This window comes from Vulpes lagopus, chromosome 11 (assembly GCF_018345385.1).
Source record: "Vulpes lagopus strain Blue_001 chromosome 11, ASM1834538v1, whole genome shotgun sequence".
NCBI classification, from domain to species: Eukaryota; Metazoa; Chordata; class Mammalia; order Carnivora; family Canidae; genus Vulpes; species Vulpes lagopus.
In genome coordinates this window covers 96453777-96473974 of record NC_054834.1, presented here as the reverse complement: position 1 = coordinate 96473974, position 20198 = coordinate 96453777, and the positions used below count along the sequence as shown (strand labels likewise).

The following is a 20198-nucleotide window of genomic DNA, read 5'->3' as shown; positions in this document are numbered from 1 at the left end:
CCAGAACCCCTGCTATTTTGCAAGCTTTGCAAACATTATAGACATTAATTTATTTAAGGTAGGAATAATTATTTCCAGCTTATAGGTAATCTAACTTGCCTGAGGTCACACAGCCAAGAAATAGCAGATAGGATTTCAAAAGAGGTTTAATTTTTTAATCACTGTTGCATTAGGTAAACACACTTTAAATAAGCATCTGTGTCAGAGATGTAGAAGTTTTAATGAACTGATACACCATCTTATTCTCTGTTTTGTAGCATGAACTTTGAGTCACTAAGTAGCCATGAGAAATTCTTTCATATGACTGGAAAAATACACTTTTTGGGTGCAAAGATTAATTATTAAACCTTATATATTTCTAGGATTTAAATATTTGCCACCATGCCAAAAAAAAAAGCCATTCATTTATAAAATCTGCAGAGAAAAACAGGACCTTGTCTCTCCTTTTCTTTCTGAAACACATACACACAGATGATTGCCTATTCATTGTTTTTAAGTTTACTACTTGTGTAAAACTTGTTCCAATGTTCACTTCTCACTCTAAATCCATTCAAATATCAATGAGAAAAGAGCACACCCATAGCATTATTCATTCTAGTGGGAACATAAACTCTCTTTTAGGCCATTACGTTAAATAGGTACCCAAGACAGGCACATTCTTGAGCACAAGAGTTCAGCTGTGGGTGTCTGAAGGCGTTTGTGTCCCGGTTAGACTTAGGTAAGACTGTGTGTGGGGACAGGTGTCAGTGGGAACTGGGAGGATTAATCCTTGATAGGATTTGTGCTGCCAAGTGGAAATCTACATGAGCATGTGACCAGTTGGGATACTGTAGGTTAGTGGTGGGTTCTGGGGTAGGTCCCTTTGCCAAGAATTCTGAGTTTCAAGGGGTCAAAGAATGGCCAAGGCAGGAAAAACACCTGGAAAGTGGAAGAGGTGCCTCTGACAATTACATAGGGGCATACAGTACAAGTGTTTGGAGAGTAGGTTTTATTTATAGAGTAGTAAGCAATATAATTTATAGGAAGATATTTCCAAGGATAGCAGTCTCTAAAAGTTCATCAAAATAACAGGAACAGAATAGTCTATATATTTCCCAGAATTTTCAGTACAAACATAGTTTCTTAGTAGAAACATAGTTTCAACATAGTTTTTGAAGTTACCTTTCAAAGCAAAGGAAATGAAAGCAATGTAGCACCAGCTACTCAGGGAAGGCCTCTGAGAGGTAGGGCCCATTATCTCTGTCTTCATGCAGAGACTTTTGTCTCTCCCCTCCAGTCCACGCTTGAAGCCTCCTCCGACTGGGGGGACTCACCCGAAGGGAAAATAGGGAAGCAGGACAGTGTTGCCTTGGGGCTCTGATGGAAAGGCCTGTGTGAGGAGAGAAGTTGCTTCTAATCAGCACTCAGTAGGATTTTATACCACTGTCGGATATGTACTGAGTCAGGAGCAGACCTGCAGGGTGAGACAGAATCATGCCTCCCCAGCTGGCAGACTTGTGGTTTCTAAAGTGACCGGGTGAGCCTGCTCCAGGCAAAACTTGGAGGTGAGCCATCCTTGCTCCCCACAGTTCAACGGCTTTCTATCTCTATCCTCTCCTCTCAGGAAAGGGTCTGAAGTTTATATTACCTACCACTCAGTGGAGTGTTTATATTTTAATATTTTTCCCAAATGTGGAATCCACAGCTTTCTTGGTCAGAATCTTAGTTAGGTAGGCATGATCCAAGGGAGCAAAGAAGGATCTATACACCACCACCACCCACAGACACTAGAGGCACTGGGGAGCAGGGGCCCTTTAAAGACCCTTTACAGACACCCAGGCAAATGGCCAAAAATGCTGGCTAAAGGGAAGGATGTCAAGAGCAGGGCACTAGACTGGGTAAGGAAGTCTTGCTGATTTCCAGCTCTACGGGTCACCACTGTGTCATCTTCAGCAGACCACTCATTCACCTGGGACTTTAGCAAGATACAACACAGTTGGGTCTGCCTACTAGGGTGGCTCAAACAAAACAATGTAAGTGAAATGCTTTCTAAATGATGAAAATTATTACTACTATGCTCGTAGCATGCCACCAATGAGATGTAAGTGTGACCCCCAACCTAGAGTTCAAAGAATTCAAGAAGAATCTGACCAAGCAATCATAAAGAAGGCAAGCTCTGTTTTCTTAACCTAGTAAGCAAAAGGGTATAGGGGAATGGTGAAAACAGAGAAAAAGTAGTATTATATTAAAACAGGCAGAAAGAGAATATGAATTTACGAGCCAAATAAAATATTTATGCCTTTTGTATTCTTCAAATTTATGTGAAGTTATATCTTCCTATCTCCATATAAAAGAAATAGAGTGATTTTGCTCAGAAAAAAATTCCATCAAATCAAGAATGCCTAATAAGTGTATGACATAAAAATACTATATCAGAATCCATGAAGCGTTTTTTTTTCTTGTGTGCTCCTTACTTCAGTTAGTGGCATCACCATCTACCTCTTCATTCAAATCAGGATCCTCACTTTCCCTCAGCCCTCATACATTCCATCAACACAAATGCTAATCCTGTCACCTCCACTTTGTACACAGTGCCTTAATCTCCCCCCCCCCCCCATCATCCGTATGTATCTATCCCACCCTCTAACACAGAAACCTTTTGAACGGATGAGCCATGCTCATTTAACTCATGATCCAAAAGGTGGAAGGAGGGCCCCGCACCTCAGCGGCAGCCCAACAGAGTGTGAGAAGTGGGCCTTCCCCAACAGCATGTCTCATGTGGAGCAAACACCTGTAAGATGGGCCTGGGGGTGAGAGATGTGGAGCTCTGAGCTGGAATCAGGCCAGTGGTTGCAGGAGCTACAGGAGGAAAGCTTCTCCCATCATTCATTATTACTTCTGGTTAGCACCTGTACAACCATAATGGTCAAGAACTTGAGCCCCAGAATCATGGAGAACTGGCTCAGATACCTAATGGCTGTGTGACCTTTATTTAGTGTCTATCTGTAAGATGACACTAATAGTAGCACCAAACCAGGAAGGGCCAATTGTAGTTGAGTAGCCAACAAAATAATGCTTGAGAAGTGTTTTTCACACAACTACCTGTAGTGGGTGCTCCATTACCATGGTCTACGTCCACTATTCTGGCTCAGCTAATACCCTACTGAGAGTATCAGAGGGTATTTCTGAAACTCAGAGACAGGTTTGGGAATTTATCACTACCATCTTTGACTTCTGACTCTCAGATGAGAAGAAAGGCACACAGGTCAGGGAGAGACTTGAATGAAAATGGAGGGGCAGGCTAGCAACAGCCCTACTCACTTTGAAAGATTTCACTCTTCTGTGCTGTTACCTCTTTTCTCTTTCCTTAATTTGCTTTTAGTCTCTTTTAACTTTTCTTCTTTTTCTTCTACTACTGCCCTGCTTCCCTTTTTTTCTGTGTGAACAACAGGAAGAACATGAAATTTGGAGTATGTCAGACCTGAATTCAGATCTTCATTTGGCCATGCACATTTGTGTGGCCCGGGGAAAGTGATGCCTCATGTCTCTGAGCCTTGTTTTCAAGCCCAGTTGTAAAACAGGACATGAATGCCTAGAAATGATACACACAGAACCCCTAACATGTCAGATACAAGGACGGCACTTAGCAAAGTTGCTGCTGGTCTCTGAATTCTTAGTTAGCAATTGTAGGTATTTCCTTGCTTTCCTCCCATGGCCCATTACCCAAGCCCATTTCTCTACCCACTGGGGTACCTGATGGTTAATTTTATGTGTCAACTTGGCTTAACTATGGTAACTAGTTGCTTAGTCAAACATTAGTCTACAGTCTATTAGTTACATTTTGCTGTAAACAATATCTTCAGATGTGTTTAACATGCACAATTGGTAGACTTCAACTGAAGCAGATTGTCCTCCATAATGTGGGTCAGTTTCATTCAATCACTTGAAGGATTTACTTAAAAGTAAGCATGTTTCCCTTGAGGGTTCCCAAAGAAGACAGAATTCTGCTTCCAGACTGCAATATGGGAAATCTGCCGGCATTTCCAGCTTTCAGATTCAAGACTGCAGCATCAACTTTTCCCTGATCTCCAGCCATCTGGCTTGCCATACAGATTTCAAACTTACCAACCTCCACAGTCACATGAGCCAATTCCTTAAAATAAATACCTATCTATCTAGCTAGCTATCTGCCCATCTTCTATTTGTTCTATTTCTCTGGAGAATTCTGACTCATAGACAGTAGTATTCTGATTGGCTAACTCATCACCCTGATTTGGCCACATCCCCAGTGGGCAGAGATCCAGAGCCCATTATAAGGCCAGCACAGGTAGAAATGGCTTTTTTATTTCTCTCTGTCAAGCAACTTGCCATGGGAGGAGATCTGGCCATCTTGGTCATTCTTTTTAGCTTCCTCCTCCCATGTTGCTGCAACCATATCCTTCAAGTGACCAGCTCTGACTTCTCTCTGGAAGGTTGGAGGATATAGAAGTCAATGAGCTTTCTCTTGCATACATCTCAATGATATAAATGATATATGCAGAAAACCCTGGCTAGACAATACAGGGTGAAGTACACAGAGAAGGCAGTAAGCCAGCTTTAGTATAAAGCTAGAATTCCCAATAACTTAAGAGAAGACCAAGACCAAGCCCAGCTTAGGAAAGTTCTCAGCATAGGTCTGAGGTCAAAACCACAGCTGACGTTAAAAGCTTGTTAAGATTTTAAAAATCCCACGGCTAACAACAGAGTATTACTCAGCTGTTCTTTGCTAGGACCCCATGGTGAGAGAGAATTAGTCCAGGGCAATATTCCAGGAGCACCTGGTCAAATCCTATTTTAATACCATCAAAATCTCATGCCAGCTTTGAACATTTGATGTGTCGGCACATCTATGTTGATGTTATTTCTCATCCCTTAGGTACATCTGCTCTGCCTTTCTTCTTTTCTTCCTCCCTGTGCTCTCTTTCCCTTCTCACCTTTCTCCTCCTTAATTCTCATTTCCTCCCCTTTTCTCTGTTTCCTCACCTTCTCTTTTCAGTTCCTCTCCTCTCTCTATCATCACCCATCCAGGACCACCCAGAGGATCGAGGAGAATCATCCTCCACTAGGCCCTGTCTCCTCTGCACCTCCACACAGGTGACCTGGTCACAGTGAGCATCAGGAATAGTTCTGAGCAAGGAGCCTGAGGGTTCCCACCAGGACAGCAAGCAGTCTGCTGTGGAAGGTGTGCAGAGATAAGAGACATGGGGAAATGGGAAAAGATGACAAATAGCAGAGAGAGGGAAGTTGCAGGAGTCATCACATTTCTTTTCAGTCAAAAGCACAGAACAGGGCCTCAGAGTCTATGTTCAGGTGACTGACTTCTTGGGTTTGAGCCCTGTTTCCCCTAATTTCTAGATATGTTACTTGGGGCAAATTATTTAACCAGTCAGGGCCTCACTTCCTCCTCTGTAAAACAAGAACAGTAATATGACCTACTCTGTAGGGTTGTTGTGAGGGATAAAGGAGTAAACAAATACCTATTAGGTGCTTAGAACACTGCCCTGCACATGACAGATATCCAAGAACACTAGCTGTTCTCAGTTCCATTGAGTAACTGAGGCAGCTTACAAGAATAAGAATCACCTCTCACACTGGCCTTCTGAACTCTGGAGAAAACTGGCTCTGTGAGAGAGGGGAAGAGGGATAGTCCCAACAAGTTGAAAGGCACAAGTCCCAGGCCGTTTTCAATGGAACTTTCTATTCAGTGATGCACAGAAAAAGTATCTATGGGTTAAGCAGGACTTGGGCACTGGCCTGAGACTCTAACCATCCATAACAATGGGAATAACACTGGCAACCATATTCTAAACTCCAAATGCCCATTTAACAACAATCTTTGGGATGCTTTTCCATTTTTAGATGGTTAACTGCCCATAACTCCAATATACACACACGTTCCTACAAAATTTAAATCCCAAATTTAGTGCATCATAAATGTTTCTCACATTTGAAGTGTGTTACATATGAAAATGGCTCAGAAGCACTGTCTTAAACATGGTATTTGGCTGCAGGCTATTTGTCTCTTTAACTGATTTATAAATTTATTTTTTATAATTATTTTTATTTTATAATTATCCAATTCCTTTCCCATAGTTTTTATGTGAATGCTGAATACGCAGATAGAAAACTTGGGCCATTTTCAACTGAGGCTTGAAGGTGGCATTTAGAGATTTAAGGTTCTTGGCTCCGAAGTGAAAGTTCTGTACATTTGGGCCCCATGGAAAAAGGATGAGCAAAGGTCACTGCAGATGTGAAAGGACTGTCTGAGTCCAATTTTAAATATTCACAAACACTGTGGGGGTAGGAGGAAGGAGACAAAATCAGTGTTATCTACTAGGATGCTAAGCTTCTCAGAGGTCATTAATGAAGATCAAGCAAGCAAGTTCCACACTTTGGGAAAAAAAAAATATCTTATTGGTTCTTCCACATTTGAGAAGATAAGGCAGAGAAACAGTGAGAGATTTATAGGGAGACTGCATCAACCTCATTTCCCCTGAATCACTGCAGTGCCTCCAAGGCTGATAAGGATATCACTTCCAGGACAAAGGAAAGTAAGGATACCAGACGGAAGAAGAATCTGAGGAAAAACCTAGAAAAACTTGATTGTCCCCTTTGCTTACATTTCAATTTATATGACAGCAATTTATCACATTGCAATTGAATCATTTGCATTTCCCAATAGATACCAAGCTCCCAGAAGACAAGCATTGGGTTCCTGCACCTCATGTTCCAACACCTGTCACCATACTCAAACCATGGAAGATATGCAGTATGTATGTTTGTTGGGTGACTTAACAGAAGAATTCAACAAACCCTTGTCAAACTCCTTTCCTATGGAAAAGAGGAAAGGAGTTTGAAAATGTAACTTTGATGGCATAAAAGATATAGGCTTCATGTGTCTTTAAAAATAATAATAATAAATCCTACTTAAAGAAAAAAAAGAATAAAGTATCTCACCTGGTGACTGCTGGTCTCAGACACTTTAACATCCAAAGACCCTGCCAGGACAGCATACCAGTTTGTTCCAATATCACCCTGGCGAAACACTGCAAAAGAAACAGTAAGGTAAATATACCAAATGTAAGTTGTTTTTACCGTATGACCACTGATCATTATAAGCATGACCTGGATCTAGCAAAGCTCATCACCCTTCCTCTATCTGTTCTCATAAAAGCATGACATATTTCTCTTCTCCTCATCTGTCAACAGAGCTGTATCCTATTTATTCTATGAAGTGGAACTATACTAAAGGGAACTCTTGGGGTGCCTGAGTGGCTAAGTCAGTTGAATGTCTGCCTTTGGCTCAGATCATGATCCTGGAGTATTGGGATCAAGTCCCATGTCAGGCTTCCTGCTCAGCAGGGAGTCTGCTTCTACTTCTCCCTCTGCTCCTCCCTGTTTGTGTTCTCTCACGCAAACTCTCTTAAATAAGTAAATTTTTAAAAATAAATAAGTAAATAAAGGAAACTCTTATATTTACAGAGTAGTATTAAGGGATAATAATCCTAAATGCTACAAGATCCTTTGAATTTAAGAAGAATTCATTGATGTTTTATGTAATTTATCTTAAATAAATTTCATGGTATTGTGATTCTTGGAAAATTATTACTCTGGATGGGGCACATATTAACAAGGTTAGTTGATTCAACAAAAAACTAGTCTACAACCCCAGTTTCCTAAATCTACTTATATTAAAAGCAATGTATTTTTAGAATATAATGTCTCCTTTTAAGCTAAACAGCAAATGAGTAAGAAAAATAAAATCTGCTTTCAAAATTTTAACTAGTATTATCACTGCTTGTTTTCTTATATGTTTTGTAAATTCAAGGCTTTTAGGCATTAGGCATTATCTACTCTTTGGAAATGACTCTCATTAGAAATTTCTGAACCTGATTTTGCTTTACTTTTGTACTCAGAGAGAAAACATTTAGATATTTAGATAGAACTTTAGTTCTCATATCCTCACATTAAGACCAGTACTTTCGAAAATCATGCTGAAATACTGTTTCAAAAATCTCATACAAATCCAACTATCCTTTTAAACATTCTGGCTGAATAACTAGATTGAATGATCTGTTATTTTAAAATTCTTTTCACAATTAGAGTCAGAGATCAAGTGACTCAATTTAAATCACATGACAACTCAGTGGGACAGCTGAATTCTGGCAGGGCCAGTGCTCCTTGCATAAGAGTAAGCTCCTAGGAGCCATGATAATGATGACAAGCTGTTCTAAACTCCCAAGACATGCTGTGGAAAGATAAGAACAACAATGGCATCCTAGACAAGTGCAGTAATAAGCTTAAGATGAGAGACTGATGAGTTCATAGCCGGCCTTTCCAGTAACTGCTATTCCTAGCCTTTCTAAGCGATTTAGTTTGGTGTTATCATGAACTGCTTGGCCCCAAAAGACATTACCACTTGCCAATCAATTTTACATTACAAAATGAATCATGGAAGATTCATTTTGAAAATGGCCTTAGGAAACAGAAAATAGAGTCTCATCCCCAAATAATAATGTTTCTGATTAAAAATAATAATAATAAAGTTTCTGATTATCAGTAAAAAATAAATGCCACTTTGAAAACAATATGTATCAATAATTTTTTAAATATAAGCATGACCAAGTTTGTGTGTACACATGTGGGAAGACATCTTGAAGGATACAAAATGTTAATAGCAATTTCTGAGTTTGGGGATTGTGATTTTTACTTTTGCTTGTCTTCCAAATTTTCTACAATAATGTTTGACAGCGTTGGTCTCCCACTCAGAATCATGACCTTCTCTCCTCTTATCTAAGTTTACACAGATTTTATACAAGTTTCCATCCTCTTCCACAGGACTAAGAGCTCAGAGCATCGAGTTTCTTGCTTGATGTGAGATCCAGTGAAGCAATCATGATTGGTCCAAACCAATTTCAGTCATCCCATTATCTTTGACAGTGACTGGTTTTAATGTGGGTATATGATGTAATTTTGGCCAATGAAACAGAAGTCTACTGGAGGACTTCTGAAAACAGACACAAAAAGAAATAGTCCTACAGCAGGATATCTTTATATTGTCATGTGATGGGCAAAATATGCCAAAGAGGCATGTTGATTATTTTGAATCAAAGTTATTTGAGAAACAGTCAGTGCAAAGACACTCTGACTCTCTTCTCTGTCCCCTGAAAAGCAGGAAATAAGTCTCCCATGTGAAAGGAACCCTTTGTATATCAGCAGTTACACATTATTACCAAACATACAGAACTCAGGGCCAAGAAGGCTATATAAATAAACTCTGCTTAGTTTCTTCACTAATTAGTATCCAAGTATAAGTTTCTTTGTGTTGTTGTTTTTCCACAAACTTACTGTTTCTTTATCTAAAAAGCATCTAAACAGCTTGCTTTGGTCACATCTTAGGTCCCATATCTATGACGCCACCATATCTATGAAATTTAATATAATTTTTGATCCCATTAAAGTGTTTTATGTAAATTTATTAGCCCAGCCAAAAGAACCACAAGGGGTAGGGAGGATTTTTCCCCTCCCAACACATGTGATGCCTCTAATTGCTATAGCTGTCTTTGAATCACTTGGGTCAAGTCTGAGAATAAAAGTCAACACCTGAGGATTCATAGCAAAACATATACAAAAACAAAAACAAAATGGGAGAGAGATGTGACCTTAGTAATGTCTTCAAGTCATTTAATTAACTAACTCTGAACCCATCCTATCTCAAGACTTCTTGAATATGTATAATTGATTTTTCCCTCCTTGTAGGAATAATTGATATTTAACCCCACTGGATGGAACTTCCTGTTAATGCATCATAAAAGTGTCCCAACAGATGGAAAAGCATTAATTTTTAATGAGAAAATACTTTTTTTTTAATGCAGCTGTCACCTTTTGTTTTCTTTCCCTGCCCCTTATTCACACCTGAAATAGATTGATACCACTCAGGTTGATTCAAACATTACTATTAAGATTCATTAAGAGTCCTTTTATCTTTATTTGAATTCTTACTGACTCACATATTTCTTGGGGTAAAGAAAATAACTATGTTTCTAAGGATTTAGCTGAATCCTTCCAGCTCCATCTTGCAGGCTACCCTGGAAGAACATTTATATGCTGTGAACAAAGTTAAGGAAATGCTTACATGGAACCAAGTAAACAAAATAAAGAGAGTAAAAATCAGGTTATTAGCCCATAACCTAATACCTTTGGTTGAAGCTCAAATATTTGGCAAATAAATACTCCATGTACTATCTATCCCCATTGGATAACTACAAATGATCACAAACCATACATGAAAATACACCACTGAAGTTGCATTTCTTACATGTTATTCCTTTTTCCAGACTCTCATAATAACCACATAAACAAATCTGATGAAGGAGATTTGGGTGAAATTTCTCAAAAGCTTTAACTTCTTTCAGCCTCGTAAAGATTATATCCACATCTTCACTGGATCGTTCCAATGGTCTGAAAAGGAGAGAAAAGGCATTAAAAAAGCTGTATCAATAAGGATTTACTTCAGTCAACATGCATTATGTTAATTATATTCAAATTTATGCAACTACCCCAATTGCAAGTATTTCACTGCAAACATTTATACACCTATCCCCATCACAGGTATTTCCAGGCTTTAGTCAACCATTCACCTTAAGTCACAACTATTGCAGATGGAGTGATACTCTGATTTATAATAAGGAATGCATATTTAGTCCCTATCCACTGTTCCTGACACACAACTCTTAAAGCTCTTGTGATTTCCTATATAAAGGCCATAGGAGCATCTTTTATTATAATAGTTAATCTTTTGTCCTTAGTTCCTAAAGTGTTTCAGAGACATAAAGGAAAAATGGGTGTCTTGCTATTCATAACAAGACCTTCTCTTTACAACTGCATTTATGTTACTAAGGTAACTTTTGGAAAACCCCTAGGTAACCTAAGGATGGAGGCTGGTTGCCAAGGGAACCATCAATGTGATTAGATGGTTGGAACTTTCAGCCCCACTTCCTAACCTCTGGGGAGGAGTATGGAGATTGAGTCAATCAATGAAGGCTGGGGATCCCTGGGTGGCTCAGCGGTTCGGCGTCTGCCTTTGGCCTAGGGCGCGATCCTGGAGACCCAGGATCGAGTCCCGCATCGGGCTCCCAGCATGGAGCCTGCTTCTCCCTCTGCCTGTGTCTCTGCCTCTCTCTATCTGTGTCTATCATAAATAAATCTTTAAAAAAAAAATCACTGAAGGCTCATGATCTAATCAACCATGCCTACATTATGAAGCCTCCATAAAAATCCCTCAACTATGGGACTCAGGGAACTTCCAAGTTGGTGAACATGTGAAGATAGGGGAAGCATGGCATGCTCAGAAAGAGCATGGAAGCTCTGTGCTCCTTCCCATACCTTACAATATGCATCTCTTCTGTTTGGCTGTTTGTAAATTATGTCTTTTTATTTAAAAAAAAAATCTAGTAAGCAAACAGTTTTTCTAGATTCTGTGAGCTTCTCTAGCAAATTAATCAAACCTGAGGAGGAAGTGGTAGGAACCTTTTCGACTTACAGCCCGATATATACTGGTCAAAAGCTCAGGTGATATCCTGAATTTGTGACTGGCACCTGAAGAGTGTATGATGGAGAGTTTTGTGGGAATGAGCCCATAACTTGTGGGGTCCAATCCTATCTCTAGGTACATAGTGTCAGAATTGAATTGAATTGAGTTGAAGTGTAGGAGACCCAGCCAGTGCCTCAGAATTGCTTGCTGCAGAAAACCCACAGGTCATTGTCAGAAGTGTTGGTTTTCCACAGGAATGGAGAGAATGAAGCAAACACAGGAGGAGTTTTCCCTTTGCAGATGGCTAAAGCAGGAATCAGCCTCCAAGTCATGAGTTCACACACAGCTCAAGCTTTTGGGTATTGCTTAATCCTTTACAAGCACTAGAATGTGATAAGAGATATGAAAATAATGGTGAAAGTACAAAGATAAATAAGAACTGATACTGAGCCTCAATGTAGGCGATACTATAGGGAATGGTGGGAAGTAGAGAGAACTGTAAAGATGGGACTATACAAGGAACAGACCTTCTTTGGCCGTTTTCCTATTACTGGTTTTCTGTGCAAACATGGGCCCAGATGTTATCATATCTTCCAGTTGTTCAAGGAAAATTATCTAGATCTTTATTCACATTCCTTAAACATTGTGTTGTTCACACAAATGACATCAACAGACTAGATCCAACCTGTTACCCACCGTTTTGGATTTTCTGGATTAAGATGAACCAAAGAACCAAACAAATATGGGATAGTTTTGCAGATAATATAAACTGTTTCTTGTCTTTCCTTTGCTCAGTGTCCAAGTCTATTCCTTTAATATGTTTTGCAGGACCATGTGATATTCCTTCATAGATATTTTACAGGACACAGAGACTATCCAGCCTCATGTGTGCTCAGGAACCTTCTGGGAATCAGAAGAAATGAGCTAGTCAAGGATGTGACTGAGACCAGTAATTCTCACTAAATACCCATGTGCTTCCCTGAATTTACCATCTTCCCTTGCAGTTATGTTGGAACCATGCTGTGGCTAGTGGACTGTAAACAAAACCAGCACGTATCACTTCTAAGATGAGACTGTTAAGAGCTATGGGATGTCTTCTGTATCTCTTTTCCTCAGCTACAACTTTGCAGTGCTATGGGTTGAATTGTGTCTCAAAGAAGATTTTTTTTTTGCTTTCCCTATTTTTTTAATATAAATTTATTTTTTATTGGTGTTCAATTTGCCAACATATAGAGTAACACCCAGTGCTCATTCCATCAAGTGCCCCCCCGAGTGCCCATCACCCAGTCACCCCCACCCCCTGCCCACCTCCCCTTCCACCACCCCTAGTTCGTTTCCCAGAGTTAGGAGTCTCTCATGTCCTGTCTCCCTTTCTGATATTTCCCACTCATTTTTTTCTCTGGAAAGAAGATCTTTATAGATATAATCAATTTAATATGAGGTCACACTGATTAGGGTGGGTACTAAGTAAGGACTGGTATTCTTATAAAAAGAAGGAAATTGAGACACAGAGACACAGGGAAGATGGCTGTGTAAAGGTAGAGGCAGAGATTAAAGGGATGCATCTATAAGCCAAGGAACCCCAAGGACTGATGGCAACTACCAGAATTTAGAAGGAAGCAAGGAAGGAAGGAGGAAGGGTCTTCCTCTAGAGCCTTTAGAACATAGCCTTGCTGACACATTGATTTTGGATTTCCAGTCTCCAAAATGGTGAGAGAATACATTTCTGTTTTTTAAACACACCCAGCTTATGGAACCTTGTTTGAGAGTCCTAGGAAACTAATACAGAAGGCATGTATTTCAGATGCTAATGCCATAGGATGGAGACTCTGTGCAAGTGACAAAACTCCACTGCATGAAGCCACTGAGATTTGGGGTGTGTGTATATGCATGTGTGTGTGTGTGTGTGTGTTTGTATGTGTGTGTGATAGGGTGGAGGATTGTTATCACAGCATCACTTAGCATCACCTAGGCTAAGAGATCCAGAGAGGTCAGGACTGGATGTGCCAGAGTCCCAAGGAACTTGGGACATTGTAGGAGGAGGAGAGATCCCACCAGGAGAGAAGACCATTTCTGGAGAACATGAACAGATGACCTGTCACTAAAGGGAAGACTCAAATTCATCAAAGCTTACTACAGAGGCTTTTCACCTGCCCCCATCACCCTTTCAGGCAAGAAAACTAGACTCAAAGAGTATGCCCATAACTTTGGCTAGCCTCCCAATAACCTCAACTGAAAGGGCTTGGACTCTGTTTCTCAAAAGGAGGAGGGAAAATCCTGATGCATCAGTGTCCAGTTTATGAGCTTGCAGGCTTTACCAGGGAAGAAAGAGCACCTCAGGACCAGTGCCTCTTTCTACCTATTAGCCCTCTGTTATGGCTTTATCAACTCCCTATCAGAAGGTATGTTCCCAAAGTGAAGGGGCTTTGAAACAGCGGCTAGAACTTCAGCAGTTAATCAAGGGGTACAAAGGACTTTCAGCAAGTGTCTTTGTGTGCCCAGTGAGAATGCATTTCACAGGCAGTGAGGGTACCAGCAAGCAGCAGAGGCACCCCCTGGTAAGGAGTCATGCCAGCAGGGGCACACTTCATGGGAAGCAGTGTTGGCACCAGCAGGGAGCCATACCCAGCCACAGCAAGCAGCCGTGTGAACTCCACGGGCTGCTGCCACAGCAGCGCAGGCACTAGCAATGGCAGTATTTAAACGACCACGGAAGGAATCACAAGAACCAGGTAATCTTGAAATTGACTGGGCACTAATACAGTGGATTCTACTTAGTTATATAGGAAAAAAGATAAGTGGAGGCTAGAATCCATCTTCCATTAAGAAGGAAAATAGCATCCCATTTTGTGCATCCTCCCTAGAGTGTGTCCCATTTCAGGAAGGCAGACCAGAACAGCTTAAACACATTTTTGGCCCCACATCCTCCAGAAGAAATAGAAAGCAGCAGAAGAAAAACTCATGTGCTTCCAGATAGTTCAAAACGAGCACAAAAGAAAGAACTTCAGGATTTGTAACCAGATCATGTAAGGCCAAGTGACCAAAGACATCTGAAAAGACAAACTTAATTTGAGATAACCAGAAACAACTTTAAAACCTCTCTTGCAAAAACAAAACAAAACAAAACAAAAAAACAAAAACCCTCTTGCTGATATTTCTTTTTCTTTTTTTTGAAAGATTTTATTTATTTATTCATGAGAGACACACACAGAGAGAGAGAGAGAGAGAGAGAGAGGCAGAGACACACACAGGCAGAGGGAGAAGCAGGCTCCATGCAGGGAGCCTAACATAGGATTCGATTCTGGACCTCAGGATCAGGACCTGAGCCAAAGGCAAACGCTCAAAATCACTGAGCCACCCAGGCGACCCCTGATATTTCTGTAGGCATTCCCAAATTAGTCCTCCCACTGTTTAAACATTAAAGCCACAGAAACAATGAAAAGCAATGGTTTATCTGTTGTGGCTTTTACCAGGTACTTCCTGGAATGCAGAAAACTGCATTTAGCTGTTAACTAACTAACATCTTTACTAGCTCACCTCCTGTAATCTACCACTGGTGAGAGGCCTCCTATTGTCCCTCTCCTCTTGTTAATCCATAATTTCCTAATGCCGCGTGGATTCTCATCTCTGTAGAGGTCATGCCTGGCCCTTCTTTTACAGATCCCACAGTACCAGTAGAGAGCCACACCTGCAACAAGTCCTAGGGGTGTGAGGATGTTCTATGGCGACCTCAAACTCACTCTTCTTCTCTCCTACATTTGCTACTGCGCCTGCAGTCCTATCTGCAGGCATGGAGCAGCCTCATCCTCACCTCATCCTCACCTGATTACTCATCAGGTAATTCTACGAACTCATTGTCTTTCAAATCCATCCCTTCCTCTCAGCCCTTCCTGCCACTGCCTCAGTTGAGTGTGAAGGAAGGACCCATGAAGGCGGTGTCGGGACATGAAGCCCCCTTTCTAGGAGGCTGGAGAGCTTGGTTCCATCTAGTAGCCAGCACAAGTATTTTAAGAAGGGTAGTGGTATGGTTGGATGTGCATTTGAAAAGATCACCTTGGCAAGTCAAGGCAGATGTGAGAGAGTAAAGACCAGCAGGTAAGAGACCAGTTAGGAAGCTCTTGCAATGTTTCAAAATGATGAGGTAGGCTTCTCTAATTATAATTCACTCTAGAATCTTTTCCATTCCCTTAATAATTGTGTACAGCTGGCCCCCCTCATAGACGTCAGTAAAAGCTCCAAGTTCAGAGTTCATTTTTCTTAGCCTGGCATGTGACACCCAGGGCCCATTTTCTAAAACCTTAAATGAACAAACAAACAAAAAAACACCTCACTCTTAAAACATGTTCAAATAACAGAATCATTTACGAAAGAAGACACTGTAGTAGGCAGAACTGTAGGGTGACCCTCAATGACCCACATCCTTGTACAATTACCCTGAGTGTGGGCAGGATTGTAATTTGCTTTTGGTCAACAGAGCATGGCAAAAGTGTAAAACTAAAAAAAAAAAAAAAAAAAAAAAAGTGTAAAGCTATCACTCCCACGATTATGTTATGATACATGGCAAAGGCAAAGAGATTTTGCAGATATAATTAAGGTCTCTAATCAGTTGACTTCAAGTTAATCAAAAGGGAGGTTTTTCCCAAGTGGGCTTGACATAAACAAGTGAATCATTCAAAGAGGGTAGAAGAAGTGGGAGCTTCTTTTGCTGGCCTTGAAGAAGGAAGCTGCCATATTGCAAGAGAATGGCATAGAGAGGAATAAGTGAGGACCCTGGCTGGCAGCCAGCAAGAAAACCGGGAGCTCAGTCCTACAGCTGTGAGGAATTCACTCTACCAATAACTTTGTGCCTTGAAAGATGTCCCCAAGCCCCTGAAAAGAACACCACCCAGTTAGCACCTTGATTTCAGCCTTTAGGATCCTGAACAGAGGATTCAAACACGCATGTCCTGAATCCTGCCCCATGGAAATGGCCAGATAATAAATGTATGCTGTTCTGGCCCACTAAGTTTGTGGTAATGTGTTCCACAGCAATAAAAAAAAAAAACAAAAACCAAAAAACAATACAGATACAGTTATTTTCTCACATTGACTCATTTCCTTATAATCAGCTTAGGGTTCACTTCCTTCATGGAGCTCTTCCTTTACAATGTTGCCTCTCTTACCTGAAATCCAATTGGTAGCATTCCTTTTTGGCCTCTTATCTCATTATGTTAATATTTCACATTTTATGCATGTAAATTTTGTCTCCTTGGAGACATTGATTTATTCATTTATTCATTCGTTTGGTAAATACTATTTTATAAACCACTGATTCACTGTTCTCCTACTTTGTTTTGGTATTTTTCTCCTGTGGTTCTTTGGTTCTTCCAGGATGAATTTCAGTCTGTCACTGAAAATTTTCGAAATCAGATAGCAAGGTGAGACAGCTGTTAACCCTTCTAAGCAAAAAGCACTAAAAATATTTCTGATAAAATGCCATTATTTTAGTACTGTATCAATTGTAATGGTAAATAAGGTCTATTTGGTAGTATCAAAAAAATATCATTTTCCTAGGATGCATGTATGGTCTTGAGAGGAGTGGTTTTAACACAAACTTTTTATCACATCTAGCTTTCAAATTAATGGCACTCAAATAAATAAGACTTTACTTTGCAGTATAAACTATCAAAATCTATGGAATTTTAAATGGCTCTCTACCAAACACATACTTTCATGAATGCACATTCCTTTATTGCTTTCCTACTGTACAGTAGATACCCTTCCCTGGAAGAACAAGGGTGAACAAGATGATAACCGTCTCCACAAGACGCCCACAATCCACTGGTGAAGGGAGTCATGTAACCAAAATCAGAATACAGTATGGTAAGTACTGCAATGAGGGTATCCATCATATACTAGTCTGTACTTTATTTACTGTAAGAGAAGGTACACATGGAAACTACCAACGTTAGGGGTGCAAGGGATAGCAAAGGTTCTGGGTTCCGAGTGTTACCTGCATTCATGATGTAATGTGATAGTTTTATAGGCTCTTGAATGTTAATTCAGTCAATTCAGGATTATCTAATTAGTCTCTGGATTAATCAGAACACAAAATAATAATGCAGACATTTGTGAGGAAAAATGTACAATAACCATAAAATTAGCAAAAAAAAAAATCTCTCCTTGGATGACTTCTGTTGTTTGGATATATGATAATCAATATTTGCAAACCCCCTGCCATGTGGAAGGCCACCCTCTTGTCAATCTAACAATCTCAGTGCTAACACCTGCGGGTGCTTTGGGGGACCACCTGGGAGAGTGGATTCCAGAATCCAGAGTCAGAACTGTGTGGGTGCAAAGTGTGGGAAGAGGGGAGGGAATGGGGGAGGCAGGAGGCAGAACTGCTCTCTGCCCAGCTGCCTTCCTACAATCATAAACAGAAGGCTCAGCCAAGAAAAGGACAACACTAACATACTATAGTGGTACTGTCATCTTGTGGGAATGTATGGAATGCTTTATTTCCTCAAATACTTCACTTGTATTTTTTTTTTTTAATTTCCAAATGTCTTGTGAAAATCCGTAAATGTATTTCAGAACACTGGGTGTAATGTTAACTAAATACATTTGCATTAAAATGATTTAGAGGTTGGTTTTGACTCATTTTGTTTTAGCACTAACTTAGGGTTAGAAGAGCTAGTCCCCTCCCCTAATAAACTGTTAAATCCAAGATAATACAGTAATTTTAGAAATTATGTAAGGCTACAGAAGCTATTATTATTATTTTTTTTTTTTTCATGATAGTCATACAGAGAGAAAGAGAGAGAGGCAGAGACACAGGCAGAGGGAGAAGCAGGCTCCACGCGCCGGGAGCCTGATGTGGGGTTCAATCCCGGGTCTGCAGGATCGCGCCCTGGGCCAAAGGCAGGCGCCAAACCGCTGCGCCACCCAGGGATCCCTGAAGCTATTATTATTACTAGTATCATCATCTTCATCATCATCATTAGCCACAAAGACCTTTTACAAAAAGTATTTAATGAAAACAAGGAATAAAGTACTTAAAAGCATGTACGATCATTCTCATGTGCTTTCTGAAGCTTTTATAGATAGATGTGCATGCATGTTTTTCTCTTTTTCTATTATAACAACAGTAAGATCTCGACACTATGTACTTGACAATCTCAGCCCTTTTGTAACCTAATTAACTTTCCAAAGAGCTTTGAAAATTTTAATCATCACAGCCCTGTTACATGAAGCAGGTATTATGAACCCTATTTTACTAGCAAAAACATTTGATACTGAGGTTAGATGAGTATTAGTATACTAAAATCATGTATATTTATAATGCCAATGATGACACAGATATATCAAAAGTCTTTGAAACTCAAGATGTTTACTACTTATCATGTTATCGTTTTAATTCTATGATTATTAACCACTCAGAATACTGAAAGGTTTACTCTTTACTAATAACAATTTTTACCAACAATATCAACAAAATTCAGAAAGAAGTTGTTGAAAATGCATTCATTCAACCTGCAAATATTTACCAAGTATATGAGAGTAAGGCACTCCAGGCACAGCTCCTGCACCAAGGAAGTTAAAATTGAATTAGGAAGATTTGTACACATACATCAATTACCGGGGTGAAACGTGGTAAGAAACACAATTAAAAAGGAAAGAAGGAAAAATAAATAAATAAAAATAAATAAAAAGGAAAGAAGGGAATAGGAATTCAGAAGAGGAAAATCACTTAAGAAGTGATCGCTTAAGAAGACACCATTGAAGGATGAAAGTTCTACAAAGGCTTCATGAAGGCAAATTCTTCCTAAAATCAGTTCTTCCTTGAATTTCTGTGTTATGACTACAGACCCACCACTGTTTGGTCATTTAATTCTAAAAATATAGTGTATCGTTATAGCTCCCCCCTTCTGGAGATCTTCTGAATGACTCTTCTCTGTATGAGTTTCTTACCCATCAGCCCCCTCCCCCCCCCCATGCACACAGATACACACACACACAAATGTACAAATACACATACACATGCATGCTGACAAAGATTATTTGTTGACCAAATTTATGTAGACTTCTGAACCTTCTTTTAGGCCCATCTGTGCACCTCCTTGTAAAATGCAGTTCTAGCAAGAACCCTCTTAAGTCCATGTAACCAGAACCTCCCACCCTCCATATCTGATCACTTTGATATCTGATCTAGTTCCTGATGTTCCAACATTGCCCAGGAAATATCTGATCAGCCTTGTCTTCAGCAAGAAGCCTGTTAGGTCAGTTTAGCCAAATTCCTCCTTACCCCTCATGTTTCTTCTTGGTAATTTCCTACCCACAGAGTGACCCCCCTGACCCTGCTCCTTGGCTATAAATTCCCACTTGCCCAAGCTGTACTCAGAGTTGAGCCCAATCCCCCACCCTAACTGTAAAATCCTAATGCAGTGGTCTAATGTCTATCACAATGGTCCTACACAAAGTCTGCTTACCATCTTTAACAAGTACCAGTGAATTTTTTCTTTAAACACACACACACACACACACACACACATCTCTCGACTCAATTGCTACCAAAATTCTCTCTAGGCTCCTGATTCTGCCCATGTTCAGGGTGACTCTCAAAAAAATCCCCTTGATGGATCCTGAGACTCAGGAGCAACTGCAGCTT

General features: G+C 40.1%; 1 protein-coding gene across 6 annotated transcripts in view; it reads right to left on the bottom strand.

The window, feature by feature from the left end:
- Nucleotides 1–20198, bottom strand: part of RAPGEF4 (Rap guanine nucleotide exchange factor 4) — a 284560-nt gene that overhangs the window by 226013 nt on the left and 38349 nt on the right. For 4 of the 6 annotated variants that reach the window (XM_041721890.1, XM_041721892.1, XM_041721905.1 and 1 more), the window contains exons 2-3: nucleotides 10337–10479; nucleotides 6976–7064 (exon numbers count right to left, since the gene is read on the bottom strand). In XM_041721890.1, the coding sequence (XP_041577824.1) occupies nucleotides 6976–7064; nucleotides 10337–10479 (232 nt within the window). Of the gene's footprint in view, nucleotides 1–6975; nucleotides 7065–10336; nucleotides 10480–20198 lie in introns of those variants that run through there. The other 2 variants (XM_041721893.1, XM_041721899.1) reach the window with 1 other exon arrangement.